This window comes from Microtus oregoni, unplaced genomic scaffold (assembly GCF_018167655.1).
Source record: "Microtus oregoni isolate MIOR12 unplaced genomic scaffold, Mior012 000008F_ref0000371, whole genome shotgun sequence".
Classification (NCBI taxonomy): Eukaryota; Metazoa; Chordata; class Mammalia; order Rodentia; family Cricetidae; genus Microtus; species Microtus oregoni.
In genome coordinates this window covers 54,693,919-54,718,465 of record NW_024543067.1, presented here as the reverse complement: position 1 = coordinate 54,718,465, position 24,547 = coordinate 54,693,919, and the positions used below count along the sequence as shown (strand labels likewise).

General features: G+C 33.5%; 1 protein-coding gene and 2 pseudogenes across 1 annotated transcript; all 3 read left to right on the top strand.

Annotated features, from left to right (window-relative positions):
• Positions 1 to 4,172: 4,172 nt before the first annotated feature.
• Positions 4,173 to 5,117, top strand: LOC121451651 (olfactory receptor 150-like). Its single transcript, XM_041657349.1, has one exon. The coding sequence runs from the start codon at positions 4,173 to 4,175 to the stop codon at positions 5,115 to 5,117; it is 945 nt and encodes a 314-aa protein (XP_041513283.1).
• Positions 5,118 to 13,405: 8,288 nt separating this feature from the next.
• LOC121451788 lies at positions 13,406 to 14,517 on the top strand (annotated as a pseudogene).
• Positions 14,518 to 17,902: 3,385 nt separating this feature from the next.
• LOC121451452 lies at positions 17,903 to 18,676 on the top strand (annotated as a pseudogene).
• The last annotated feature ends 5,871 nt before the right edge of the window (positions 18,677 to 24,547 follow it).

The window sequence follows — 24,547 nt, the reverse complement described above, 5'->3', positions numbered from 1 at the left end:
TTGGAAGGTGTCAATGAAAGTTATAAATCAAGATCATTTTAGTTCTTTTTCCTGTTATTTCTTTTTTTTTTTGAGGGAACTATTTTTTTTTTAAAAAACACATCATTTATGTTTATAGTTTCATGAATATTTTAGTGCATTTTACATACTTTTACTAAGTCTATACTTTAAACAGAACTACCACAGGACTATATTACACAAGTGAGAACCACTGGGGAATATATATTAATTCTGGGTGTTGATTTCTCCAGAGACAATACTTGAGGGATGAGACTCCAGAGGGAGATGATTCTCACTACTCTTTTTCTAACTAATCTCTTGATATCTATACCTGCATATAAAATGTTTATATCAGCCAACCCTTGTAGAACAAGTGACTTTCTGATTGTACTTTAAGGAACATTGGTTCAAGAGATAATTCTGTATAATCTATCTCTCACATGTTCAAAGCTATTCCTCCTTCTACTGCAAGGGAAAGGAAAAGCTCCCAACATCTAGCTGTCTGGGAAGAAGGAGTGGTATGTCGTAATAGAAGTCCTTAGCTTATAAAAATTTGTTCTACATTCTGTTGTTATCAGACATGGGTTACTTTTTGCCTGTCAAGATCCATTAACATTTTAAGATTCTCACTTTCTTTTTAAAATGAAATTTATAACACAGTTTTATTAATATTTATTTCAATTTAAAATTGTTTCTGAAATTTCATATGTGACAACTCTGTATTTAGATCATTTGAAATGTTTCTTCTCTCCTTTGCCACTTCTCATGCTCTGTCCCAACAACTCCCAAATTACTGACTTATTCAATAGTTATTGCTATAGACACATACATTGTATATGTCACACATAGGTATACACATACACACAAAGAAACATGAGGATTCCACTGAGAGGATGTTTTTAGGACTAACCAGTTGGGATTGAATAACTGTCATTATTTGAGTTAGAGTGTCCCCAATATGCTTATATATTTAAATATTTGGATACAGGTTGATAAAGTTCTTAGAAAAGTTTAGAATTTGTTACATTTTTGTAAGAGATGTAGCCTTGATGGAGTAACCATGTCACTGGGGATATGTTTTGAGGTTTCAAAAGCTCATTCCAAACCTAGAGTAATTTTCTCTATATCCTATGTGCAGCCAGGATGTATTTTTCTCAAATAGATTGACACTGGTTATATCAGTCACCCCAGGACAATCTTCATGTTCAAGAGTAGTTGGTCAATGTATAACAGATTGCACTTGTTTTGTTTTATTTATTTCAGTTTTGGGTGTGTGCTTTTATTTGGTTATGGTTTGGTGGTTTAATTTGGAGGTACATCATTTTATTTTCTTTATTTAGGGAAGTTTGCCATTGTATTGGGTTTTTGATTCTTTATTGAGAAAAAACTTAAAGTTGTGAATGTTATTTTATTGTAATGATTTTTTTGTAAAAATTGTTAAATTATTTAATAAAACACTAATCTTACCTTAACACCAACAAAAATATGTTAAATAGGATAAGGATATAAGAGTAAAGCATAAAGGAAAATTATAACATATAACTGTGGCAAGTCTACTTAAGGTACTTTTCTGTAAAAGTCATGTCATCTGATATGGTCAAAAAGAAAGTTTTATTTCTTAATATTACCTAAAATACCTTTGCTGCTACCATGCCCTGAGTTAGAACTATCATCATTGTGCTGTGGTCCTTCAGGACCTTTCTAAATATCATATTTAATCCTGTGTCTTATTTACCTATCTATTTCCTTCTAGTCTACAGAATCTTCAAGAGTAGATCTTCTATGTTCTTTATCTTTCTATCCTGATGGCCACAAAAAAAAGGTTTAACACATTTAAATTTGTTTTAATATTGGTTTACATTGATAGTCCGATGTTATCTATCTACTCATAACAATATTAGCACATAAGTATTCATTACTATTTCTAATAAATTTCATGGCAATTTCTTATTTACTATCATCCAAATTACTGATGTAATGCTATTTGAAACAGAATTAAGTTGAAAATATACAAAGAATAAATAAACCTATATGCTTTGCATCTCAATTTACTGAAAATAAATACAAGTCTTTATAATTAAATATTATGGTATTTTGTGTTATTCATATTTAAGATGCATTTGAGAATGGGAGCTTAAGAAAACTAATACAATACAGATATTGGAGAATGCCGCCATAAGCACAAAGGCATATAAACATTAAGGTCACATGTAGTGGTATTTTATTTGTATTTTAAAAGATAAAGCTTGCCTGAAGAACAGAAAAGTAAAACAGCAACACTGCCCAGATTATAGACTAGTCAGCAATGACACATATCTTTAATTCCTGTAACAACACCAGCTTTTCATAAACCAGGCAGTAGTGGTGCATGCTCTTAATCCCAGAGATAGAGAGGATTAGAAAGTGGGAGGAGGCAGCTCCCACTCTCAGTCTCATTCTGAGGTTTTCTGAGGGCAGAATCATAATTTTCAGACAGAGATCTGGGTAATAGCTGGTTGCCTTGCTTTTCTGTTCATCAGTTAAATCCCCAATATCTGTCTCTGATTTTTTTTTTATTAATCATGCTTCAGTGACACAAACAGAGTTGAACAGAAGGTCATGGAATTTGCTAGAACTGGTATGTAGGGCAAGTACATTAAGTTGGTCAAAGTTCACAAGAATAATTAGATCTGTCATAATTTTGCAACAGATGATGGGTCTTCTGCTCTTGACACTAATATCTCCTGGAGCATCTTTGCAAATGACAATAAACAGTAAAACAAGCAAATGAACAGACTGAAAGATGTAGATGGTCATGTATCTTGGTGAGTTCTTTTTACTGTAGCAGAATACCAGAGTATGGTAAAATAGAGTGATGAGGACTGTATTTATCTTTCATAATTTTCTGAAGATTGAGAAGCTAAAGACCAAAAGCCATATCTAGGAAGTTCATTTTGTGCAATAGTGATCGAGTAAAGCCTGAAGGAACAGAGGAGTTCAAATGAAAGATATAAAGAAAGTCACAAAGTCAGCCCCACATTAGCATCCCACTCCTGTGGTAACTAACTAGTTCTCATGACAGCCATATTCAGTTTGCAACATAACCTATTCTGGGTGTAATTGTTCATCTTTTTCAATAGGCAATATTGAGTGTTAAATTTCCAACACTCCCAATTGGGAATACATCCAGTTACATTATGTGGTTCTCAGCCTTTTTAGTAGAGGTGTACTATTATCAATGAGGTCTTCTTTCAATAAAAGTAGTTAGGAAAATAAGAAATCTCAAGACACCATATAAATTACTGTTACAACGGACATGACTTAATCATATCAACCATTATAAAGGATTTCTCCATGATTTAGTATTGACCAAGAATGGTGACTGTTGTTATTTGTGGAAGAAAGCAATCTGAACTGCTAGGTCTATAAAAAACAAGTGTCAAACAAATAATTATTAGATATCTCACCTGAGATTGTTGGTGAGTTTCCTACAACATCATCAATTATTCTGAGATTTCTATTTTCTAGTATTACCCTAATATAATGGTAATTACATTTAATAACACTTTTTAACCAATTCCTGATTTTCTATATGCTTAATTTAATTAACAGAGTAGTAGATGTTTTATCTTCTTGATTTCTAATCTACTGGCTTATTAGTTCATTTTTATGGGTCTGATTTCCCTAGTCAATTACCTAGAATTGTGGTAGAGAATCAGAAAGTCATAGACAATTCTATTGTTTATAATTTTAGTATGAAATTTCTAATTTCTTCATCAATAACTCATTTTATATCTAAGGATCTCTTCTGGACCATGTTTTTATATTACCATAAGTAAAATTTTTTAGTCAATAGAGAGATGAATAAATAAGACATGAGAAATTTTTGAAACCTTCAGTGCAGTGTGCCAGAATGGTTTGCATGTTTTAAGAAATGAGAACAAGTAGAAATAATTCTTATGGAAATATTCACAAGAATGCAAATATCTAGATGATTATTTCTTCACATGTCTCATTTCTACAGGATTGAAAAATCTCTGATAGTTTCAATAGAAAAGACGATGGAAGAAAATTTGAGATACCTAAAAATATTTGAATTCTGTTTCAAAATTCACTGATAGATAAGAGGATGGATACTCAAAAATTTTTCCTCTATATAAAGTTTTCTTCTAACAAAGAGTTCCCAAATGAAAATGGAAGAAGTAAATAATACAGCTGTGGCTGAATTCATCCTTTCTGGGTTAACAGAGAACCCAAACCTCCAGTTGCCTCTGTTCTTCATCTTCCTAGGAGTCTATTTGGTTACAGTTGTGGGAAATATGGGCATGGTCATCTTGATTCTGTTCAGTTCTCAGCTGCACACACCCATGTATTATTTACTCAGCAGTCTGTCCTTTATTGACTGCTGTCAGTCCACTGTCATTACTCCCAAAATGCTGGTAAACTTTGTGACAGAAAAGAATGTCATCCCATACCCAGAATGCATAACTCAATTTTACTTCTTCGGTGCTTTTGCTGTTGCAGAATGTCACATGTTGGCTGCGATGGCATATGACCGCTATGTAGCCATCGCTAACCCATTGCTTTACAATGTAACCATGTCCTATCAAATCTGTTTGTGGATGATAGCTGGGGTATATGGCATGGGCTTAGTAAGTGCCACAACTCATACTGTCTTTCTGCTGAGAGTGATTTTCTGCAAGGCTAATATAATAAAGCATTATTTCTGTGATCTTTTTCCATTACTAGAGCTCTCTTGCTCCAGTACTTTTATCAATGAAATTCTTGCACTGTCCTTCAGTGCATTTCACATTATAGCACCAACTGTGACCATCCTTAGCTCTTACATCTTCATCATTGTCAACATTCTCCGCATTCAATCCACTGGGGGCAGATCCAAGGCCTTCAGTACCTGCAGCTCTCACATTATGGCTGTTGCCATCTTCTTTGGTTCGACAGCTTTCATGTATCTTCAGCCATCATCAGTCAGCTCCCTGGGCCAAGGTAAATTGTCATCTGTGTTTTATACCATTGTTGTGCCTATGTTGAATCCCATGATCTACAGCCTGAGAAATAAAGATGTAAAAGTTGCATTTAAAATGTTACTCAAAAAGTTGTTTCTTCTCAACAAAGACTAATTTTGTTTAGTAAGAATGCAGCATTTGGAATTTGGAAAAGGGAATCTCATAAACAGCAATCAATAACACTATATGTGAGTTTCTTGTTAGCACATGATATACGGAAGAAATGTACCAGGGGAAGAAGTGAATTCTCATCTTCATATCCACGGAGAGCTGCTATTCTCTGGCATAACCAAAGCTCTTTTCCAGATAGCAGTTATATCATTACCTGAATAGTTCTCAAAGCTCTTTGCATGCTTTTCTTTTCATATTTACATTCATGAACCCAACTCTCTTGAGCTTAGCCTTACCTACATTAAGATCGGAATAAATGAATTCATTGAGTATCCTTTTGTTGTCTTAATGTTTTGGCTGTCTTGATAAATTGCCAAATGATTTAAAAAGTAATTTTCTGAGTAGTATAAAATAAATAATTGAAGCTGGCTGGTGATGGCACTTGCCTCTAATTCCAGAATTTAGGAGGCAGAGGCAGGCATAGAGCTATTTCCAGGTTGGATTCCAAAGCTACAGAGAAACTTGTTTCAAAAAGAAAATAATAAAATAAGAAAAGAAAAAAAGTTAAGTAGTTGCAAATATCAATGGGTTTTTCTGAGGTTTGGCAATTTGGAAAGTATACAGGACTCTATTAGTGAGTATGTAAGCAAAGGACAGTTTCTCTCATATTTCTCCCAACAATATATTTACTTTATCCTATACTAGAGTGGCAGTGATAAACAGGAACGGATGACTATGTACTTTTATCAGTACAACATTCTTCACACTGTTGTTGACCCCTCAGTTCCCAAAATAGGAAGAGGTATAGGTGCAATGAAATGAAGTAGTATCTGATCATCAAATGAGTTTCTCACAAGTGGTCACACCAAAATAGCAAAAGCTGTCTTTATTTATGCTTTATAAACACACATGTATTTCTACACTAACAAATATATTTTCTCACCTTACAACTTTAACCTTCAGCATAAACAAATATGTCAAATATGTTTTCCCCAACCTTTACATCAATACATCTTCTAAAGCAAAACCAATGCTTACCATATTGTTAGCCTGGTGAAAATTCGAACCAGGTACATTCTATTTTTGCAAAAGTGGAAGGTGATAAAAATATACAGATATTTTCATGAACAACAGTATCATTCAGAACTTACCAAAGCATGTTTCAGAAATAAGGATGATGTGTCATCAGCAGTTGCATTTCTTCAACTGACCATTAACTTCATTGCTCCATCCTGTGAGCAGCAAATCCCACAAATCACTGCTTAAAATAAATCACACACAATTCTTTATACTGAAAAATCTTTCCTTTAATTCTGGAAAAAAACTAAAAGACACAAAACTGGAATGCATAGAAGATGTGTGTCTACAATTACAATATGCTTTCAAGCTAGTTTTGGTGATGTTTCAAGGTTTTACAATTTATCCCAATAAGAAGTCCTGTGTGATGTGTCTACCTACTTCTCATCCTCATTTCAACATCACCCTAACCTTAATTGTAAGAAAGTGTCTTATATTCATATCATTGGTGTTTAATCATAATGAGCATATGCTCATATACATATTTATTCTTCACATTATGACTTTGTTGGTATCTTATTTTCTAAGTTTTATTTTCCAGTTAATGTATTTATTTTATTTTTTAAAAAAATTGTCAACTAGATCTCTTATGCAAATATTTTATGTATTTTGTATAAAGTTCTTTGCAGATTATTTAATTACTGTGGGTTTATTATCACCTCATTATTATTCCTTTAAGCTTTAAAATATTTTTATTATTCTTTGAAAATTGCATTCAACATTCTTTCCTAATATTCACCACACATTCCCAACTTTCTCAAGGTTCATATCTTCCCTTCCATGCAGTATCATGTCTTTCTGTTGTTATTGTTTTACCATCATGGACAATGTTTTAATTTCAAACATTCTTGGATATGCTTTCTCCATCTGTATCATGATCAACTTGTATGGCAATTCTCTTTTAGAAAAAAATAAATGATATGCCTTTTCTCAGCCATTAAAGGTTGTCAATAACTTCTTTGAGGTAAACTTTGTGCTGAACTATCCTCTTATTGCTGAAAGTGTTTTTGTTTTTTCTTACACAGATCTTGTCCAGCCTTCACAATTCTTGTATGTCTTATAGGCTACTTTCATGTGCAAAGATACACTGTTATTGCAGTCAGCCACTACTATGGTTCTTATATTCTTTCTACATGTTTCTTTGGTGATTCTTGAGTCTTTTAACAGGGCTGTATTACAAATTTAGGTAGTGTACAAATTAAGTTTTATCTTTTTCATGTTTTTTTTTGACAAATTTATATGTTCTCTCTCTCTCCTATCATTCTCACCCATCTTATCTCCACGTTACCCTATTACACTCCAAGTCTCTTCCCCACATTATGACTACTGTTTCTAACCCATTTATTTTAATTAGATTATCAGTGTCATAAATTTAGAACTATCCAATGGAGTTCATGGAGTTTATTAGTAAGTACACAGCTAAAGAAAACATCTGCCTTATTTTAGAATATATGAGTAGCCTGATGATCAGTGGAAGGCGAAGAGCCAGGTGTCTTCCTACCCAACCATAATCTGAGAGGGACTATTTATAGGCGTAGCCTTATGTGGGCCATTAAGGCAGCCACTGCTGTTGTGTTATCATAGTTAGATTGAATCATTACAACAGAATTGTTTTTCTCAGATCTTCCTCTTTGTTTTGGCTCTTATTTTCTTTCTGGCCCTTCATATTTGATGCTTAGAATATTTGTATGCTTTCTCATTTCTTAAAGTTCATAACACTGAATGCCTACATAAAGAACTTAAAATATAATATGCTACTCAGTAAACAGAACATGTGAAAGATCTAGAAGAAAAAGAAACAAATTCCCCCAGGAGGACTAGATGGCAGCAAATAATCAAATTGGAGTTGAAATCAACACAATAAGAAACAAAGAAAGCAATACAAAGAATTAATGAGACAAAGAGTTGATTCTTAGAGAAAATCAAGAAAATAGATAAAAATTTATCTAAACTAACCAAAAGGCAAAGAGAAAATATCCAAATTACCAAAATCAGAAACATAAAGTAGGAAATAACAGAGAGTTTGGTGTCTGGAGAAAAAAAGGTTAGAAATCATATGAATACACTACTCTAGTATGAAATTCTAAAAATATAAGTTAAAAATAAATAATAGAAAAATATTCCGAAGGAATGCAAGGTAATCTACTGTCTCCAATATTTTCAAAGTATTTTTTTAGATATTAGGTGGACCAATTATGTACAAGAAGGAAAAAATAATAAAAAATTATTTTTCTTTACAGATGATATCATTATACATTTCATTTTCTGTCTGGTTGTCCACATTAAAATTCTAGACTAACAGAATTAAAGTGATGAGATAGAAAATTGTTCTGTACATTATCTTAAGTGAAAATTCTCTCCTTGTGAATATGGTTCATATTTTACTTTAAAAATATTTTTTGATTCAGTGGGAGAGAAAGTTATGAAGAAGACACGAGATGTTCTGGAATACTAATCCATAGGGTATTAGTGACTGGGTAGAATCAATAATCACTCTGAACGCTTAGGTAAAAATTACGTAAATGACGATGTGATGGTTTCTTACCACTGCTTATATTATCTTTTCCAGGATGTAAATTCTTTAAAAAGAGAACTCCAGTTTCTGTTTATAGATGGCACTATTAATGATTTTTTCCTGGCTCTTTTTAGACATTGCTCATTTATGCTAACCAATCCTTAAATACATTTATGCTCTTTGATTTAGTTGTCTTAATATTTTATGTATCTTGTCTTCTTTATTAATTATATTAACAAATCTCACAGCATTAGTCTGAATTTACTAATATAAGAATTTAGGACGCACAAATTTATATCCTATTCTTCTAAGTATGCACAACTATATTAGGTAACATTGAGTGAGCTATATGATAGTCCTTACCAACCTTGATTAAGAACATTTTGAAGGGCAAAGAAAAGAGTAAAGAGGCCTAAGTGCACTGTTAATATTTGATAGATATCTAGATTTTGATTGTCAACCAAAAATTCTAAGACAACTGAACTGAAGTGATGAGACAGATAATTGTTTTATTTGTTATCTTCAGTGGAAATTCTCTCCTCATGGAAATTTTTATATTTTACATACTTTTCTTTTAATCTAGAAAAGAGTACACTTAATGACTTTTACTCTTCATTTACAATTAATTTTTTATTGTTCTTCTTGAAAATGTGAAGGAGTGAACTCACCATATTCCTCTTGGGATGTTTTTTTCTTGTAATGATCAAGTAACTATTGGTAGCCTTGATGGCATCTGCCTTAACTGGAACCAGAGTCCACATGTCTGCTCCTAGTTTTTCATTATTACTATTGTTTGTCACTTTTTGTATATCATTTAAAATATCTATATAAATTATTTTTAACTTGTGTGGACAGAAAGCTGATTTTATTAAATTCTTGGGTAAATTTTCCAAATAAAATGTTTTACAACTTTCTCATACAATCTAAGAACATTTGGTAGATGTCAATGAGAATTACAAAGTTCAAATCCTTTTGGTTCCTTTTCCCATTCTTCATTGTTTTTTTCTTTTGAGGAAACTTTTTTTTGAAAGACCTGAACACACACACACACACACACACACACACACACACGCACACACACACACAAAATACACATTAGTGTTTCTTGTATACTCTTGCTAAGTCTATACTTTAAACAGAACTACTCTAAACTGGACTACATTAACAAGTGAGAACCTCTGGGGAATATATATTAATTCTGGTTGTTGATTTCTCCAGAGATACAATTTGAGAGTTGAGAGTCTAGAGGGGATATTTTCACTACTCTTTTCCTAACTAATCTTTTGTTGTCTATACATGCATATAAATTGTTTATACCAGTCAATCATTATAGAACAAGTGACTTTGTGATCCTGCTTTAAGGAACATTATTGGATCAACAGGTAATTCTGTGTAAACTGTCTATCATATGTTCAAAATTATTCCTACTTCTAGTGTAAAGGAAAAGAAAAGGACCCAACATCTTGCTGTCTGGGATAAAGAAGAGGTATGTCGAGATACAAGTCCTTAGCTTGTAAAAAATCTTAGATACTACTTTGTGTGACTTTTTACCTGTCAAGATCTATATTAATTCCAAGATCTGCACTTCTATTTTAAAATGTGACTGATAATACTGTTTTGTTAATATATGTTTTAATTTAAAATTGTTTTGGGAACTTCATATATGAAAACTCTGTATTTATAAGATTTTAAACATTTCCTTTCTCTTTTGCTACTTCTCTAGTTCTCTCCCTACTACTCTCAAATTACTGACTTCTTTAAAAGTTATTGCTACATATATTCGCACATGTCATATATGTCATACATGTATATTGTGTGTATATAATATATACATAAAACATGAGGAACCTATTGCGTGTTGCTCAGATGTGTATGATTTTCGGAATAACTAGTTGGGATTGAATAGTTCTCATTATTTGAGTTAGAATGGCCTCAATAAGCCCATATATTTTAATATTATGATACATGTTGTTAAGTTATTTAGAATAGATTTGCTAAAATTTATTGAAAAGTCCCACAAAGACAGTTATTATATGTACTCACTCATAAGTGGTTTTTAAGCATAAAACAAAGAAAACCAGCCTACAAATTACAATCACAGAGAACTAGACAAGAATGAGGACCCTAAGAGAACCATTCATGGATCTAATCTACATGGGAAATAGAAAAAGACAAGATCAGCTGAGTAAATTGATAGCATGGGGACCTTGGGAGAGAGTTGAAGGGGAGGGGAGAGAAAAGGAGTGGAGCAGAAAAGAATGTATAGCTCAAGAATATCAATAAATAAGAAATGATAAAAATATTGAATAAAATACTAATCTCATCTTTAACACCAAAAAAAATATGTTAAATAGGATAAGTCTACAAGAATAAAGCTTAAAGAAATATTGCAACTTATAACTGAGGGAATGCTCAATGTATCTTTCTTTAAAAATTATGTCACACAAAACTGGTCCAAAAAAAAGAAAAAGTTTTATTTCTTAATAGTCTATAAAATACCTCTGTCAATATCATCTGTTGAATTAGAACAATCATCATTTTGGTGTGGTCCTTCAGGACACTTCTAAATACCATAATTAATTCTGTGTCTTGTTTGGCTACCTATGCCCTTTTAGTCTACAGAATCCTGAAGAGCAGATCATCTTTTACTTTACCTATGTATCTGGATAGTCACAGGAAACAATACTTAACACTTTTAAATTTGCTTCAATGTTTTTCCATGTTAATATCCTAACTCACATATCTATTCAATCCAATATCAGCTCATAAGTATTCATACTATGTATACTAAATGCCCTGGCAATTTCTAATTTGCTATAATCTAAATTATTGATATAATGCTGCTTCAAGGCGGAATTAAGATGCACATTTAAGACGTATAAACCTATGAACACATATATGTTATATGTATGTGGTTCTTTGCATCTCAGTTTAGTGGGAAGAAAACACAATTGTCTGTCATTAAATGTTTTTGCTATTTTGATTATGATTTATTCATATTTAAGATGCATTTCAGAATGGCAGCTTAAGACAACTGATGCAAATCCAGTACTGATGAGTTCTCCACCAAGGACAAAAACATGCTAACACTAAAGTAACACAAGTAGAACTGAAGAGTAGGCAGTGGAATTAAGTGTTCTTGCAAGAACTGGGATGCAGGGAAAGTTAGATAAAGTAGGTCAAAAGTCCTCAAGAATGGATAGATCTACCATGATTAAGGAACAGATGATCATACTTTTGTGATGGAGACTAATATTTACTGGAGTATCTTTGCAAAGGACAATAAACAGTAAAAGAAGCCAATGCGCAGACCCAAAGATATAGAAGGTTATAGGTCTTGGTATATTCATTTTACTGTAATAGACTACTAGAGGAAGGTAATGCATGGTGAACTAAACTGTATTTATCTTGTCAAGAATTTCTGAAGGTTGATAAGCTGAAGACTAAAAGATTACATCAAGCTAAGTTGCTTTTGTGGAATGGTGATACAATAAAGGCCTAGGGACTGGAGGAGTTCAAATGAAAGTTATAAAGAAAGGACCAAAGTCAATCCCATGTTAGGATCCTGTCCATGTAGTAATTAACCATTTCTGAAGACAGCATCAGATTGCAACATAACCTATTCTTACTGCAATGGTTCATCTTTTTCAGTAGGCAGTATTGGGTGTTAAATTTCCAACACTCCCAATTTGGAAGACAAATTCTGTCATATAATGTGGTTCTCAGTGTTTATAGTAGAGGTGTACTATAGTAGAGAAAAGCATTAAAGGATTGGTAAAAACTTCTATCAATAAAATTACACATAAATAAGAAATCTCATATTACCATATAAGCAACAGCTTCAAATAAATATAAGTTAACAATATCAACCCATATAATTATGAAGCTATTCCTTACGGTTTAGAATGATCCAGAATTAGGACAGCTATCGCTGTGAATGTTAGCAATAACAAATTCCAGGTCTAAGAAAAACAAGGGTTAAGCAAAGAATTATAAAATATGTCACCTGAGTTTGTTGGTGAGTTTCTTCCATCTTCAATTATTCTGTGATTTCTGTTTCCTAACATTACCCTGATATACTGTTAATTATATTTAATAGACCTCTTTAATCAATTCCTTATTTTCTATGTACTTGATATATTTACACACTAGAAGATGTTTTATTTTCTTGATTTCTAATCTACAGGCTTTTTTTAGTATATTGGGGGGGGAGTTTCATTTTCCTAGCCAATTATCTAAAATTATGGTATAGAAATTTTAGTATAAATTAAACCAATTTTAATTTTTTGACAAATAACTATAGAAATGTCTATGGATCTCTTGTGGATAATGTGTTTATATTACCATAGGTAAAATTTTTCATCAAAGGAGAGATACTATAAATAAGACCTGAGAAATTTTTAAAACCTTCAATTAAGTGTGCTAGAATGGTTTACATGTGGTTGGAAAATAATACCAGTAAAAATAATTCTTGTAGCAATATTCACAAGTATGCAAAGATCTATATGATTATTTCTATGCATGTCTCATTTCCACAGGATTGAAAAATCGGTTTAGATAGAAAAGAAGATGGAAGATGATTTGAGATACCTGAAAATGTCTCTACTCTGTTTCAAAATTGATTGAGCAATAAAATAATGGATGCTCACGGTATGCTTCAATGGAAAGATTTCTTCTTACATAGAGTTTCCAAAAGAGAATGGAAGAAGTAAATAATACAGCTGTGGCTGAATTTATCCTTTCTGGATTAACTGAGAACCCAAAGCTACAGGTGCCCCTATTCCTCATCTTTCTAGGAGTCTATTTGATTACAGTTGTGGGAAATATGGGCATGATCATCTTGATTTTGTTCAGTTCTCAACTGCACACACCCATGTATTATTTACTCAGCAGTCTGTCCTTCATTGACTGCTGTCAGTCCACTGTAATTATGCCCAAAATGCTGTTGAACTTTGTGACAGAAAAGAATGTCATCCTATACCCAGAATGCATGGCTCAATTTTACTTCTTCTGTGCTTTTGTTGTTGCAGAATGTCACATGTTGGCTGCAATGGCATAAGACCGCTATGTGGCTATCGCTAACCCATTGCTTTACAATGTAACCATGTCCTATCAAGTCTGTTTGTGGATGATAGCTGGGGTATATGGCATGGGCTTAGTAAGTGCCACTGCTCACACTGTCTTTCTGCTGAGAGTGATTTTCTGTAAGACTGCTATAATAAACCATTTCTTCTGCGATCTTTTCCCATTACTAGAGCTCTCTTGCTCTAGTATTTTTATCAATGAAGTACTTGCACTGTCCTTCAGTGCATTTAACATTATAGTACCAGTTGTGCCCATCGTTAGTTCTTACATCTTCATCATTGTCAACATTCTCCGCATTCAATCCACTGGGGGCAAATCCAAGGCCCTCAGTACCTGCAGCTCTCACATTATGGCTGTTGCCATTTTCTTTGGTTCAACAGCTTTCATGTATCTTCAGCCATCATCAGTCAGCTCTGGGGGACAAGGTAAATTGTCATCTGTGTTTTATACCATTGTTGTGCCTATGTTGAATCCCATGATCTACAGCCTGAGAAATAAAATGTCAAAGTTTCTTTTAAAAAGTTACTAAAGGCCGGGCGGTGGTGGCGCACGCCTTTAATTCCAGCACTTGGGAGGCAGAAGCAGGTAGATCTCTGTGAGTTCGAGACCAGCCTGGTCTACAAGAGCTAGTTCCAGGACAGGCTCCAAAACCACAGAGAAACCCTGTCTCGAAAAACCAAAAAAAAAAAGTTACTAAAAAAGGTGTTTCCTCTGAACAAAGACTAATTTTCTTTAGAAATATAATATAGCGTTTAGAATTTGGAGGAGGTAATTCTATAAGCAGCAGTTGATAACAATATGCGTGAGGTTATTGCTAATAAATGATTATTTGGAAGAAATGTACCAAAGTTAGAAGTGTTTTCTCACTTTCATAGCCATGGAGAACTGCTACTCTTTGGCATAACCAGAGAACCTTCGCAGATAGCAATTTTATCATCTCCTGAACAACTCTCAAAGCTCTTTATGTGTTTTTTTCATATTTATATATATATGAACTGAACTCTGTTTCAGCCAGCCTCACATATATTTAGTACGGAATAAATGAATGTATTCAGTATCCTTTTGTTGTTTTACTGTTTTGGCTGTCTTGATAAATTGACAAATGATTTAAAAAGTAATTTTCTGAGTTGTATAAGATAAGTAATTGAAGCCAGTCACCTTTAGTCCCAGAACTCAGGAGGCCGAGGCAGGCAGAGCTCTATGAGGTCAAGGCCAGCCTGGTCTACAAGAGCTAGTTCCAGGACAGACTCCAAAGCTACACAGAAACCTGCCATATGTATATATATATATATATATATATATATATATATATATATATAGTAATTTTAAAAATTAAGTAGTTGCAAAATTCAATGTGTAATTCTGAAATTTGGATATTTGGAAAGTATGTATATATACGCAAAGGACACTCTCTGTCATATTCCCCCGCACAAAGTATTTACCTTATCCTAAACTAGAGTGGTAATAATTAACTGTAACAGATGACAATATACTTTATGGTTATCAGGGTAACATTTTTTACACTGTTGTTGACCCCTCAGTTCCCTATATGCCTCAAACCCTACATAGCCTTGGTTTAGGTCCCTAGATGTGAAGTTATCAGTGCAATGAAAGGAAGTAGTATCGGATCATCAAATGAGTTTCTCACAAGTGGCCACCCCAAAATGGCTCAAGTTGTCTTTATTTTTTGCTTTATAAACACGCATGTATTTATAAACACTATTTATAAACACTAACAAATGTATTTTCCCACCCTCCAACTTTAATCTTCAGCATAAACAAATATGTCAACTATGTTTTCCCCAACCTTTACATCAAGACATCTTCTAAAGCAAAAGCAATGCTTACCATGTTGTCAACCTTGCCAAATATCGAGCCAGGTACATTCTGATTTTACAAAACCGGGAGGTGATAAACATATAGACACATTTTAATGAACAAAAGTATCCTTCATAACTTACCAAAGCATATTACAGAAATAGGGATGATGGGCCATTAGCTGTTGGCACACTTTTAGCCTGCATTTCTTCAACTGATCATTAATTTCATTGAGCCGTACTGTCAGCAGCGAAACCCAGAAATAACTGCTGAAAATAAATCACACACACAATCATTACTAAATCATGCAACACATTCTATCAATTGTATGTTTGTTAAATGTGTTGATGTTTCAACTAAGGAAAAATAAGAAACCTAATGTTAATAATTTAATCAATAAATAAGTTTAACTGCTATAAATTTCAGAGTGTAGAGACATATCCAAACTGCTACATTTAAAAAAATATTATCAATGTTTAAAAGATATATAATTATGTCCATTACAACAATAACATACTTTGACATCTATGCTACTGTTTGCATGTATTACTTGTTCTATATAAATTTTGAGTAGTATTTTATTCTGTACTAATCAATGCAATAAAATATTTGGACTGTTCCTTACTTAAGCTTTAATAATGAGTGACTAAAGACACCAGAATATTTTTTTTTTACAATTCTTTATACTGACAAATCTTTCATTTAATTCTGGAAAAAAACTGAAAAGCACAAAACTAGAGTGCATAGAAGATGTCTGTCCACACTTACAATATGCAGTACTTAGTTTTTGCGAAGTTTCAGGTTTTACAATTTACACTAATAAGAATTCCTGTGTGACAAGATTATCTACTTCTCATCCTCATTTCAACATCACCCAAACCTTTATAATTGTATGAAATTGTCTTAATTTCATTCATTAGTGCTTAATCATGATGAGCATATGCTCATATACATTTTTACTCTTTACATACTGACTTTATAGGTCTCTTATTTTATAAGCTTTATTTTTCAATTAATGTATTTATTTTATTTTTTAAAAAAATTGTCAACAGGATCTCTTATGCAAATATTTATGTTTTTGTATAAAGCCTTGGCATATTATTTAATCACTGTGGGTTTATTTTCACCTCATTTTTATTCCTTTAATCTTTAAAATATTTTTATTAATTTTGAAAATTGCACGCAACATTCTTTGTTAAGATTCACCACACTTTCTAAACCCTTCCAAAGTCCATATCTTCCTTTTCCATGCAGTTTCACATCCTTCTGTTGTTATTGTTTTACCATCATGGACAATGTTTTCAGTTCAGACATTCTTGTATATGCTGTCTCCATCTATAGCATGATCAACTTACTGTATGGCAATTCTCTTTTAGAAAAAAAAATAAATGATACGACACTTTTCAGCCATTAAAGATTACCAAAAGCTTCTTAACTGGGGTAAACTTTGTGCTGAAATATCCTCTTATTGCTGAGAGTTAGTTTGGACTTTGCTTACATAGATCTTGTCCATCCTTCACAATTACTATGTGTCCTATGGCCAACTACTCTCATGTGCATAGACACACTGTTCTTTCAGTCAGCCACTACTATGGATCTTACATTTTTCTACATGCTTCTTTGGTAATTCTTTAGCCTTTTAAGAGGGATGTTTTACAAATGTAGGTAATGTGCAAATTAAGTTTTGTCTTTTTCACGGTTTTTTACAAATTCATATGTACACGCACACACACACACACACACACACACACACACACACATGCACGTGTGCACTCTGAAAATTATCACTCTCCCCATCTTATCTCCAGTGTTACCCTATTACACTTCCTTCTCTCTACAAGTCTCTTTTCCACATTATGACTACTTTTTTCTAGCCCATTTATTTAAACAAGGTTTTAGGTTTTGGTTTTTGGTTTTTTTAAAAAGAATTTCTTTGTGTTTCTGTGACTGTACTAAAACTAACTCTGTAGATGTGACTGAGATCTGACTGTTTCTTACTCCCATGTACTTTGATTAAAGTATGTGTCACCAATAACAACTCAAAGAATTCTACTGTAGAAAGTCTTACAGCCAGTGGTTTCCTGCCTATTGGGGCATGGCCTCTTATACTATATATGCTGATGTAGAGCTTGAGTCTGGCCTCTTTCCGGCTTCTCAGTTCTGGTTGTGGATTTCGGTTTCTGATCTCCATTCAAGCCGAGGATTCTAATTTGTGAGTCTACCCCTAAATAAATAACCATCTATTTCTCAATTCTGAGCTAGTGTGGGATGTTTTTACTCCTTCAGGATCTGAATGAAGAACATGGCAGTAGGAAACCATGTACCAGTGGTGGAATTCTATTTGGCTGGGCTCCCTGAGAAGCCAGACCTCCAGATACCCCTCTTCGTTCTCTTTATTAGAATCTATGTGGTGACTGTTGCAGGGAATCTAGGTATGATCATACTGATTGGGTTCAGTTCCCACCTGCACAAACCCATGTACAGCATTCTCTTCATTGATTTCTTTCAGGCCACTGTAAACCCTAAAATGCTGGTGAGCTTTGTGACAGAGAAAAACCTCATCTCTTATCCTGGATGCATGACTCATCTCTATTTCTTCATCATTTTTTGGCATTGTGGAGTGTTACACAATAGCTGCAATGGCATATGACTGCTATGTTGCTATCTAATACCCATTGCATTTTGGTGTAACCATGTCCTATCAGATTTATAGTTCCTCGATTTCAGGAGTATATATATTTAGTCTGTTCTGTGCATCTGTTTATATAGGCGTCATGAGTAGGATTTGGTTCTGCAAATTAGATGTGATCAACCACTATTTCTGGGATCTTTTTCCTGTCTTGAAGCTTGCATGCTCTAATACCTATATTGATGTATTGTTAATTCTATTCTTTGTTACATTGAATGTCTTTCTCCCAATACTGATAATAATAATTATTATTATACGTTCATTATTGCCAGGGTCCTCTGAATTTGCTCCGCAGAAGGCAGGTCCAACGCCTTCAGTACCTGCAGCTCCTATATCTCTGCAGGTGTTGTCTTCTATGATTCAGCTGCATTCATTTAATTACAGCGATCATCATACTTTTGGGATAGGTCCTGATGACCTGATTAATTTAAAGAAAACTTAAGTAGGTGACAAGGAATTAATAGTACTAGGAAATTACCAGTTGAACCTGAGAGAAAATTGGGTTTTAATGAAGAGAAATTACAGAAGGCATAGATGGATCATGTAGATCTGAATCTTCACTGTATTCTGGTCACATTATCCTCCAATATTGCCTTAGAGGAATTTTAAAGCAGATGGAAAATGTTATCTTATAATGGATCTTTTTAACACATAAGACAAGTGAAACATCAAAAATTAATGTGGAAAATGTCTCTGAATTTATTCTAAAAGAAAAGTTAAAACTTTGTTAATTATAAGAAATAGACCCAGTAAAGCCGGGCGGTGGTGGCACACGCCTTTAATCCCAGCTCTCGGGAGGCAGAGGCAGGAGGATCTCTGTGAGTTCGAGACCAGCCTGGTCTACAAGAGCTAGTTCCAGGACAGGCTCCAAAACCAAAAAAAAAAAAAAATAGACCCAGTAGAAATTGTAATACCTTTAATGATGATGAAATGAACAAGTTATGGGAAGAAAATGAATCCTGGCAAAGAGCTTGCAGTATGTTTTGGGGGGAAAAGATTAACAAAAACTGTCCCCAAAGTAAGAGAATTCAACTTACAAAGAGAACTAACTGGATTAATTCTCATTTTGTACTGGACATGACAATAACGGAGTCCATACATTCTATACTGATGCAAATAAAACAGGAAAGGCAGATTTAAAAAAATCTCAGCATAGTTACTAATTTGCTATATGTAGAAATAGTAGTTTTGCATATTTAAATAACTTAATTTATACCACATAATACAGAATTGATTTTATTATTTATTCAGTTACAATATACAATCAGGAACAGGAATAATTCCACATATATAACACACATCTGATGCCATATGCATCTGTCAGGTCCTCTGGCACAAAGTAATGTAGAAACCATTCAGTTATTGATTTCAAATGTGCTGGAGGCCTCTGAATTTCATTTTTAGAAAATCAAGTCATTAGCAAAGTTTTTAAAAAACAGTTTTTCATCACTTGACAATAAGTCAAGAAATTTTAACAAAATGTCCTGCTTCTTCTTTATGAAACAAAACACTACTACCTACAAAAAGTAACCCAAAGAATACTCAAAGAAATGAAATATGGCTTATAGATGTATTCCATTTTGTGGAATTTAGAAAAATATAATATTTCTGCCATACCATTGATACCGAATCAGGTTCAATGGGAAGCTACTTTGAGTCTGGAGAAGGCTGATTCAGTAATCACTCATTTGCTTGAAACCATAGCCATCGTGGATACACCTATACAAATATGGAAAGACAATGCTCCAGCATATGTCTCTAAGAAAATGAAACCATTTTTGTTTAATGTAATATAAAGCATATTACAGGTATACCACAGTATCCTTTAGGGAAGACAGTTACAGAAAGATCATATTAAGCTCTAAAAGATATGTTAAATAAACAGAAAGGAATAGATTGCCTAGTGCTTCATTAACACTGAATTTTGTAATGCTAAATAGAAAGGAACAATAGCTGTGGAGTGGGATTGGATAGTAGGAAAAAGAACTATATAATTAAATTAGTTGTTATACTTTAAAGATGTACTGACCTCATAATTCAAACCAGCACATGTGTAAAGTTTGCTAAGATGGTATGCTTTTGTTTCCAAAGAAGAAGAAAAGTTATGGACACCATCAAAATTGATAAAGATTCAATTTGAACAAGAGACGTCTCATAATTAGAAGAGATAATAGTTCACTATAATCCTTGGTCATTAACCTATAAAACTAAAAAAACAATTCTTTTCACTTGATCAGATATAATATGCCAAAAGAGAATCCCCAAAACTAGGTTTTGGGAAGGGTTTTGTTTCTGTCTTTTCAGGAGAATAAATATAATCTAGCTAAGGAATCTAAAGACCACTGGAGAAATGAGACTTCTGAAGTAAAAGGACAAATCATCAGACAGAAAAAAAAAATATCTCAAGTATATGAGTGAATTGGATATTTGGTATATCACATTTCCAACAGAATAGAATTTCATAAATATCCCAACTATTTGTTTCTGCTATTCTCTGCAAACATAAATAAAGCAGATAGTAGTTTTGTATTCCCAGTACATTGAAAATTAAAGCTGACTTTGGAGTTGTAGCATGGCTCTCTCCTTCTCTAAACCCAAGTAGGTTTATAAAAGTGAAATCCAAAATCTTTCTCATGATAGAAGAGCCACTTGATATGACATAGAAGGAAAACAAAAATTTAACGATTATTATAGTGCACCTAATCTCTTAATCCTTTGGTTTTATATTGACTCTTAAGCAGTTTTATTAAAGGCATATATTTTAAAAAATATACATATATGTATTAAAGTTTTTGTAATGATATTAATGGTCATATAGAGTACAAAATCTAGAAAAAATGTTTCATCTATGTTCCTGTATATGATTTTAGGATTGTATCCCTATCATTTTTCTGCAGTGGACCATGACCATACCTTACAGTGATCTTTGCAGTCTTTGAATGTTGATGGGGCTCCACAATGACTATTTCATCAGGACTATGATAACACCTAACACCACTAAGCTGAAAAACACCACCTAAAGATTGGCTTTGGACTATAAAATGCTCAGAATAATTTCAAGGTGGCTAGCTGAGATGGTTCAACCTAACAGACTACTTTAGCCAGGACTTGAGAAAAGCCCTGGACTTTCCCATAACAAAGATACTGGACAAACAATTATGTGGTTTTCTTTTCTAGGACTTGACAGTTAACACAAATATTTCTTTTCAGGAGATATCAGCTACTTGGTTTTTATTTTGCTGGTTTTCTGTCTTTTACTGCTTTTATTGATCTACACACTTTTTTCTGCTCCTGTCCCTTCATCCTTTTGCTCCCATGATGCCCATTCTCCCAATTTACTCAGAAGATCTTGCCTTTTTCTACTTGCTATATTGATTAGATCCATCTCTCTCTCTCTCTCTCTCTCTCTCTCTCTCTCTCTCTCTCTCTCTCAGTGTCTTCTTTATTGTGTAGGGTCTCTAGAATTGTGAATTGGAGGCTGGTTTTTCTTTTCTTTATGTCTAAAGGTCAGTTATGAGTGAATAAATATTATACTTTGTCTTTCTGACTTTGGGTTACCTCACTCAAGGTGATATTTTCCAGATCCATCCAACTGTCTGCAAACTTCAAGGTGTCATTATTTTTTCTGTTTTCTAATACTCCATTGTGTAAATGTAACTCATTTTCCTTATCCATTCTTAGGTCAAGGGACATTTAGATTGCTTCCAGGTTCTAGATATTACAAATAATCCTGCTCTGAACATAGTGGACATCTTTCTGGTATGATTGAATATCATTTAAATATATAAAACTGGTATTGCTGTGTCTTTAGGAAGGTTGTTTCTTTTCTTTTCTTTTTTTTTTAGATGAGTCTCATGTTTCTTTATTTCTTTCTTTTTTCCCTTTCTTTCTTTCTTTCTGTCTTTCTTTCTACCATTCAAAAATTTACACTTCCTCCATTCTTCCCATTCACCTCCTGCTTCCCCATTCACCCTCTTCCCTCCCCCTCCCTCCTTAAGAGAGGACAGGTAACCCTGCCCTTTGGGAAGTCTAAGATCCTCCCCCCTATATCCAGGCCTAGGAAGCTTTGCATCCATATAGACTGGGGTCCCAAAAAGCCAGTACATGCAGTAAAAACAAGTCCCAGTGCCTTTATCAATGGCTTCTCAGTCAGCCCCCATTGTTAGCCACAGGCAGAGAGTCCGGTTTGATCGCATGCTCATTCAGTCCCTGTCCAGCTGGATTTGGTGAGCTCCCATTAGAACAGGCACACTGTCTCAGTGGGAGGACCAACCCCTTGTGGTCCAGACTTCCTTGCTCATCTTTTCCCTCCTTCTGCTCTTCAACTGGACCTTGGGAGCTCAGTCTGTTGCTCTGATTCTGAGAAATCGCCTTACTGATTTCCAAAGCAGCTGTGCCTTTTTTCACTCCCATCAGCAATGGAAGACTGTTTTCTTTACCCCACATTCTCTCCAATATAAGTCATCATCAGTGTTTTGGGTCTTGTCTGTTCTTACAAGTGTAAGATGGAATCTCAGAGTTGTTTTGATTTACAATACTCTGATGCTTACCTAAGGATGTTGAGCATTTCCTTAAGTGTTTTTCAGCCATTTTAGATTCATATGTTGAGAATTCTCTATTTAGGTCTGTACACTACGATTTTTATTGGATTATATGTTATTTTAATGACCAGTTTCTTGAGTTCTTTATATAATTTGAAGATCAGCCCTCTTTCTGATGTGAGGATCTTTTCCCATTCTGTATTCTGCCATTTTGTTTTGTTGACCATATCCTTTGCTTTAAAGAAGCATCTCAGTTTCTGGAGGTCCCATTTATTAATGGATTCTCTCAGTGTCTGTGCTACTGAGGTTATATTTAGGAAATAGTCTCCTATGACAATGTGTTCAAGTGTATGTCCCATTTTTCTTTATGAGGTTCAATGTGGTTGGTTTTATGTTGAGGTCTTTGATTCATTTGGACATGAGATTTGTGCATGGTGATAGATAAGGATCTATTTTCATTATCCTATGTGTTTATATCCAGTAATGCCAATACCATTTGTTGAATATGCTATCTTTTTCCATTTTATATATTTTTTGCTTCTTTGTCAAATATCAGATATTGTAGGCATGTGGATTTCTCTGACTACTTTCTAGTTAGTGTACGATTTTTATTCACAGAATTTTTGATCTTCCATAATAAAGTTTGTCCTGGACTTCCAATAAAGAGAAGAGTGAGAAACAAATGCTCACAACTCTAGAGATTGTCTCTTGGGGGGTCCAAAATTATACTAGGTTTTAAATTTATCACAGCATGCAGTTAAAACTTGCTGTCTCAGCATATTTTTAAGCATTCAAGATCTCTGTGGATCTGAGCTTAAGGCAATTATTCTTCCAATATGGAAATGACACAGTCAACCTTAATAATATCATTAGTAATGTGTGTTAATAAAATAAATAAAGGTTAAAATGTAAACTAAGAGCCCAACACTTCTTAAAGACAGGATATACATCCAAATAACTATCAGCAAATCAAATTGTTCCAGCATTATTCATGTAATATTTTGAGATTTTTCTTAGATGTTTACTAAATTTCCAATATATAAGAAAGGTTAATGACTTAATAAATATGCACAACAATACATTTGTTCCTGGAATGATTAGGCTATTTATATCTGTTTACTACAATTATTTTCTGTGCAAATTAGCACCAAAGTTAGATTGAGTTTCTTTAGAAGAGTAATCTGTTGTGTAGTATTAAATGGTATAAAGTATTAACCATATTTTACAGACTGCCTATTAATTTGAACACATAAAATTTAATTGCTTATAGAAGAAAAATAATTAATAAATTAGGAAACCCATCACAGAAGATACTTAGGTTATTCTTTTTTTTTTTTTTTTTTGATTTTTTGATTTTTCGAGACAGGGTTTCTCCGTAGCTTTTGGTTCCTGTCCTGGAACTAGCTCTTGTAGACCATGCTGGCCTCGAACTCACAGAGATCCACCGGCCTCTGCCTCCCGAGTGCTGGGATTAAAGGCGTGCGCCACCACCGCCCAGCTACTTAGGTTATTCTTGCAAACAATTTTAAGCATCTAAGAATTTGGATTGCCCTGGTTTCTAACTATTTAGTCATAAAATATCTCATTTGCTTCTTTAGTAATAATGGTGACCCATTCCCCTTAATTCAATTTTTCTATTATTCATTCTATTATTCTCCTTGAATTCTTTAAATTAGGAGCAAAGCAGGGTTATTTTTATTTTGTAGGA